This window comes from Geospiza fortis, unplaced genomic scaffold, assembly GCF_000277835.1.
Source record: "Geospiza fortis unplaced genomic scaffold, GeoFor_1.0 scaffold909, whole genome shotgun sequence".
In the NCBI taxonomy this organism is placed as follows: domain Eukaryota; kingdom Metazoa; phylum Chordata; class Aves; order Passeriformes; family Thraupidae; genus Geospiza; species Geospiza fortis.
In genome coordinates, this window is record NW_005054520.1 from 210,441 (window position 1) to 216,997 (window position 6,557).

The following is a 6,557-nucleotide window of genomic DNA, read 5'->3' on the forward strand; positions in this document are numbered from 1 at the left end:
CTGGGATATTCTGGGAGCTGTACAAGGTTTGCCCTAGCACATTTTGGACATGGAGATTCCAGCTGAGATGCAACCTGTTCTGTAGCCTCTTTGTTAGATTTTCTGGTCTCATCTGCAAAGTTTCCATCAAGTGCCTTTAGGAATCCAGGGAAGCAGATGATGCTGTTACTGTGGGATGGTTGCTCAGAACTCACTGTCCAGACACCCTGTGGCAAATTTGTGTAGACTGAGGATTAGTGCCTGATTTTTCCCTTTAATATCCCTATTAGTGAGTGTCCTGCTGCCAATCCATTTTCAATTATAAAATTATACTCAGATACCTGGGGTTTTTTAGCAAATTCCCTTTATTTTGAAATACAGGAGAGCCACTTGTACAATCTGAATGTGCCCCAGGCAGCAGCAAAATATTGCTGTCCAGTGCTTATACATTTGATTTGGGGATTGTGTCTGTTCTCACCTGTTTGCTGCCCCAATTCCCTCAGTGGTGCTACAAGGGTCACTGCATGTGGAAGAACACCAACCAGCTGAAGCAGGATGGACACTGGGGAGCCTGGACCAAGTTTGGCTCCTGCTCACGGACCTGTGGAACTGGGGTTCGCTTCCGCACGCGCCAGTGCAACAATCCAATGTAGGTGTGGAAGCTGCACCCACCGGGGCATCCTCAGAGGGGCCACTTGAAATGGCATTTGGGTTTTGGGTGGACATTCTGTTCAAGCCCTTCGAGATGGGATCATTTGTGGAGAATCCAAGAATTCCATAGAATTACAGAATCCCAGACTGGGCTGGGCTTGAAGGAACCTTAAAGCCCATCCCATTCCGCCTCCTGCCATGGACAGGGACACCCTGTGCTATCCCAGGTTGCTCCAAGCCCTGTCCAGCTTGGCCTTGGACACTTTCAGGGATGGGGCAGCCTGAGAGGGAACAATTTCTCTTTCTACCTGATGAAAATCTCTGGAATATTTTCTTCTCCCAGGCCCATCAATGGAGGTGACGATTGTCCTGGGGTGAATTTTGAGTTCCAGCTGTGCAGCACCGAGGAGTGTCCGAAGCACTTTGAGGACTTCAGGGCACAGCAGTGCCAGCAGCGCAATTCCCACTTCGAGTTCCAGGGCAGCCGACACCACTGGCTGCCCTACGAGCACCCCGACCGTGCGTCCTGCTCTGGGCCTTTAGTGACTCTTGAAAGGGTTTGAAGCCATTCCCCTTGGCCTGGATATGTCAGGGGCAGGCCCAGAACTCCCAGAAAAGCAAATGAGTTGGTTCCCTCCCCATCCCTTTGTCTGTTTTGTCTGAAAATCAATAGTTTTGCCTTAAATCCAGACTTTAATACCCAAATTCCCTGCTCTGACTCAAGTTTTTGCATTTTAGCCCCAAACAATCAATTTCTCTCTTATTTATCCCTAAAACTGGCATTTTGACCCTAAATCAACACATCATATGTAAAAAATAGCAGACTTGCCCTAAATCCCTGATTTTAACCTGCATTTTCCCTACTCTGACCCAAATTCGCCCTTTTTACTGCCAAAGCCCCAATTTTCACCCCAGGCATACCCTTTTATCCTTAAAGTTGACATTTTTGCTCCAAAGTTGCAGAATTGTGTCTCAAAATCACAAGTCTTGCCCCTAAATCCCCCATTTCCCCCCAGGCCTCCAGTTTAGCCCTAAAATTTGCCTTTATTACTTCAAATTGCTTGTTTATCCCTAAAATGGATACTTCTTACCCCAAATGGCCACATTGTGTTCAAAACCACCCTAAATCCCCAAGTTTCTGCCGAACCATCCGTATTTTCCCCCAAAATGCCCATTTTCCCCAAAAGATTCGCCACAATGCACGCATTCCTTCCCAAACCACCCCATTCCCCATACTCACGCCCAAACCTGCCTGTCGCTTCTCACTCCTCGCTCCATCGGTGGGACAGCTGTTGGGAACACACCTGGATCACTGTCCTCCCTGCAGCCCTTTGTTTTCCCTGGCTCCACAGCTCCCAAGAGATGTCACCTGTACTGCCAGTCCCGAGAAACGGGGGATGTGGCTCACATGAAGCAGCCGGTGCACGACGGGACTCGCTGCTCCTACAGGGATCCCTACAGCATCTGTGTCCGTGGGGAATGCGTGGTGAGTGGCACCTGCTCTGGGGACACTCGGGGGACAACTTATGGGGACAGCTCACGGGCAGAGAGGGGCTTTGCAGATGTCTCTGAATTCCCTAATTGCAGCATTGTATTCCTCTGATTCCCTGAGATGTAAATGAAATTAGAGACCAGCACAGACCTGTTCCAGGGAAATGCTCTGCTTGTCTTCCCCTCATTGTGCCTTATCATGGAATCCCAGACTGGTTTGGGCTGAAAGGGAACCTAAAGACCATCAGTTCCACCCCACTGCCATTTCCTTCCACTAGCCCTGGTTGATCCAAGCCCCATCCAACCTGGCCTTGAGCACTTCAAGGGCTGGGGCAGCCACAGCTTCCCTGAGCAACCTGTGCCGGGGCCTCAGCACTGTTACAGGAAAGAATTCCTTCCTAATATCCAGTCTTGCCCTTTTTTCTGCAGAAAGTGGGCTGTGACAAGGAGATTGGCTCCAGCAAGGCTGAGGACCAGTGCGGGGTGTGCGGCGGGGACGACTCCCACTGCCGGACCGTGAAGGGGACCTACACCCGCACTCCCAAAAAACTTGGTAGGAATAACAGCTGCCTGCAGCTGGCTGGGGCTCCTGCTGCCTCTGGGGTTTGTGGGACACTCACACACATGAGATAATGCCATAATCATTGAAACCTTGGGAATAATGGGTGCAACACCATCCCATGAGGCCCATCTCTGAGCCTGTTCAGGATAAGCTGCTGTCCATTGGCCCCTGATTGTGGATGGATATGGAAGTGATGGAGGTGTTCAGGGAATGCTGATAGATTTTCCCTAGCATGGGTAACCTGGTCATTAAGGAGGCTAATAGACCTCTTTCTACAGGGAAACATGCAAGCAAGAGGTGCTCAAAAAGAATTCAAGGTTCTAGAAAACAGTTTCTGCAAGTACCCAACTCAAAATCCTGCCTGGATTGTCTGACTTCCATGGACTGGTTGTCTTGCCCAGATGTGTCCAAATCTGCTGTAAATGCATTTGTCTATTATGTAATTTACATCTTTTGCTTGTAAAGAGCATCTGGCTGACACCCAGTCAGTGGAATGGCCAGACTCAGCTCTCAGGACACTAAATCCAGGTGTTCTGTTTAAGGGAAGACCAGAGGAGCCTTTCCCTTACCCAGAGGAGCTCACAGTGTTTCCCTTTCAGGACAAAGGAAGCTCAAAACATTCTAAGTGCAAGGCTTGTAGGGAGAGAGGCATCCCTGGGAATGGCAGTTCCTATTTTCCTGTAGACACGGACAGGTAATGCCAAAGCAGGCAAAATCTTGATGTTCACTGTGCTGCAAAGGCAATGGAGGAAAATATTGGAAATGCTGTTGGGCACAGGCACTGCTCAGCCAGGCCTGTGATCTTCCCTATTCCCAGCTCTTCTGTTCCTTCACTTGGATTTTCTCAGGAGCAGGACAGACTGCCAGTACATCCACTAGTCCCAGAATCCAGTGAGTTTGGTTAATGGAATTGTGCAGTTGTTAAAAGAAAATAACAGGAATATGAGAATGCCATGCACTCAGAGAACTTAGGGAGCTCTTGATTAAATCTTGATCCCTAGAAGGGATTCTAGTCTTCCTAATGGCAGTGCTTCCTTAATTTTACACTAATTACCTGTGATTTGCACTGGTAAATAATTGAAATTGAAACTAAGAACATTTTTATTTGGGAACAGCTATTTACTTTCACTGCAGACATGTCCATCTGAAAGGGCAGTCAGTAAGTTGCAGTCCAACAACCTGGTTGAGGACTGATGTGGGAAAGTAGTGAGAAAGACCTGTGCTTGTGCTGAGGAACACAGGAAACATCTCTGTGCCTGAATTGTTGATAGATCCTGCTTGGAGCAGCATGGCCGTAAATATTAAACTGATCCCCATGTGGGAAGTGGCAAATCCCTCTGTAACTGGTGTCCCTTCTCTCCCTGGAGGAGAAGAGCCCAGGGAGGGCCTGTCCCACCCGGCCCATCCATGACTGCTGGATGCCCTCTCCTGCAAGCAGAGCTGGGCATGCCCTGCACTCCTGACCATGGCTGTTCCTTTCTCTTTTTCTCCCTGCTGCCTCCACTGACCCTGCACCTGCCAAAGGGTACCTTAAAATGTTTGATATCCCTCCCGGGGCTCGACATGTGTTTATCCAAGAAGATGAGGCCTCTCCTCACTTTCTTGGTAAGTGTTTTTCTGCTCAAGTTTGAGAAGAAGCACAGGGGACTCATGCCAGAGAATCTGAGGGATGAGAGATTCCACTGAAGGGGTTGGGTAAATGTGGGCTTTCCAAATTGCATGGTCAGGGCTTAGTCCTGCAGTCCTACAGCTCAGCCAACAAACATCTGCTCATTTGAATTCTCCAAAATGTTAAATTGACCCCAGTTTGCATATGCACTAACCAAGGATTGTGATGGCTCACATGAACGTGGGAACTGCCAGGGTGAATCTAATTCAGTATCTTTTAATTATTCCTATGGTGCATTGCAAAAAGCTGTATGGAAGAACAATGGGTCTTGGAACTGAATGATCTTTAAGGTCTCTTCCAATCCAAAGCATTCTGTGATCCCAGCTCTTAATGCATTGGCTTCTAATTGAAGCATCATCATCGTCATCATCTCAATCCCCGCTGTACCTGGCTGTTGAGGTGTGCTCTGGAAGCCCAAACCCAGGCAGTTCCACAGGGCTCCTGTTCCTCAGCTCTTCACTTACAGATTTTAGCATCACTTACGGATTTTAGCACCTGGGACACCCTGACCTGTGTGCACAGGGCAAAGTAAAATGTGATGAAGATCTGTTGTTTTCATAATCTGTTGGAAATACCCCTCCCCGTGCCACCCCGATTGCTGCCAGTGCAGGGGAGGCACGACAGGCTCTGCTCTCGCTCCTCCCAGCAATCAAGAACCAGGCTACGGGACACTATATCCTGAACGGCAAAGGGGAGGAGGCCAGGTCCCGGTCCTTCATCGATCTGGGCGTGCAGTGGGAGTACAGCATTGAGGACAACACGGAGACGCTGCACACAGACGGGCCCCTGCACGATGCCGTGGTGGTGCTGGTGGGTGACACGCTAAGCTCAGCCTGAGGGACCATCCAGAGCCAGACCTCGGTGCCTGTACTTAGCAGAGGAGTCTGTACCAGTGCTGGGTTTATGTTTGCTTATTCCCAGATCATTCCTCGGGAGAACGACACCCGATCCAGCCTGACCTACAGGTACATCATCCACGAGGATTCGGTGCCGACCATCCACAGCAACAACGTGCTGCGGGAGGACACCGACACCTTCGAGTGGGCCTTGAAGAGCTGGTCCCAGTGCTCCAAGCCCTGCGGTGGAGGTGAGCCGGAGATGAGCACCTGTAACAAGGGGCAAATTGCCAAAAAAGGCAAGGGCAAGGGAATGATTCATATTCCTGCCTTCCCTTTTTTAACAGTGGTTTGTTATTTTAGGGCTCAGGTTTAAAATACCTGAAGTATGTGATTGTTCCCAGGTGCCACACTTGCAGCCTAGGAAGAGAAAGGCTTCTTTTGGTGTTTAAATTCAGACCCCAAAGCTACTTTGGATGCCCAGACTCAGGCATTGATGCTCCTGAGCATTCCCTGTACTCATGGTCTGTCCATGGCTCTTAAGCAAATAATGGGGAATGCAAATTCCAAAATACCTGTCCTGTAAACCCATTTACTAGGCCAGAAAACCCTATTTAAGCCAAACATTCTAACAAGGACCTGATTCTCCCGATTCCTCTGATGTGTTTCCCAGGGTTCCAGTACACCAAGTACGGGTGCCGCAGGAAGAGCGACAACAAGATGGTTCATCGAAGCTTCTGCGAAGGCAGCAAAAAGCCAAAGCCCATCCGCAGGATGTGCAACCTGCAGGAGTGCACAGAGCCCCTGTGAGTCTGAGAGCAGGGATTGCTCCTTCAGACAGGGATAGCCCCAGCCAGATTGGGATGAATTTGAGGGCATGCTGACAGCTTGCCAGCCTGCAGTTTCTGAATGTGGAGGGGAGTTTGTACCTGTGTAAGCATGGGTACTAATCTGATTAGGTGGTTGTGGTATATATATTTATTTATATTTATAGTATTTCTTTTTATTTATATTTTTATATATGTGTATTTTTATATATAAAATCATGGGGTTGGGAGGCACCTTAAAGCTCATCTCTTTCCAGCCCCCTGCTATGGGGGAGGGAATTTTTCCGCTAGATGAGCTGGCTCCAGGGATGAGGCAGCCACAGCAGGACAAAAAGGTTAACAGTTGACGGTGTCTGATTCCATTTCCCTTCCCAGTTGGGCAGCAGATGAGTGGGAGCACTGCACCAAGACGTGTGGGAATTCTGGCTACCAGCTCCGCACGGTGCGCTGCCTCCAGCCCCTTGCGGACGGCACCAACCGCTCGGTCCCCGCCAAGTTCTGCAGCGGGGATCGCCCTGAGAGCCCGCGCCCCTCGAACCGGG

At 49.5% G+C, this 6,557-nt stretch overlaps 1 protein-coding gene across 1 annotated transcript in view; it reads left to right on the plus strand.

The window, feature by feature from the left end:
* The window catches only part of ADAMTS3 (ADAM metallopeptidase with thrombospondin type 1 motif 3), a 62,152-nt gene that overhangs the window by 52,132 nt on the left and 3,463 nt on the right, over positions 1–6,557 (plus strand). Inside the window, exons 16-24 of the mRNA XM_031063659.1 lie at positions 483–628; positions 974–1,149; positions 1,983–2,116; positions 2,551–2,674; positions 4,208–4,288; positions 4,999–5,162; positions 5,274–5,439; positions 5,862–5,994; positions 6,391–6,557. The exon at positions 6,391–6,557 is cut by the window's right edge and continues 171 nt beyond it. Coding sequence (XP_030919519.1) covers positions 483–628; positions 974–1,149; positions 1,983–2,116; positions 2,551–2,674; positions 4,208–4,288; positions 4,999–5,162; positions 5,274–5,439; positions 5,862–5,994; positions 6,391–6,557 — 1,291 coding nt within the window. The remainder of the gene's footprint in view (positions 1–482; positions 629–973; positions 1,150–1,982; positions 2,117–2,550; positions 2,675–4,207; positions 4,289–4,998; positions 5,163–5,273; positions 5,440–5,861; positions 5,995–6,390) is intronic.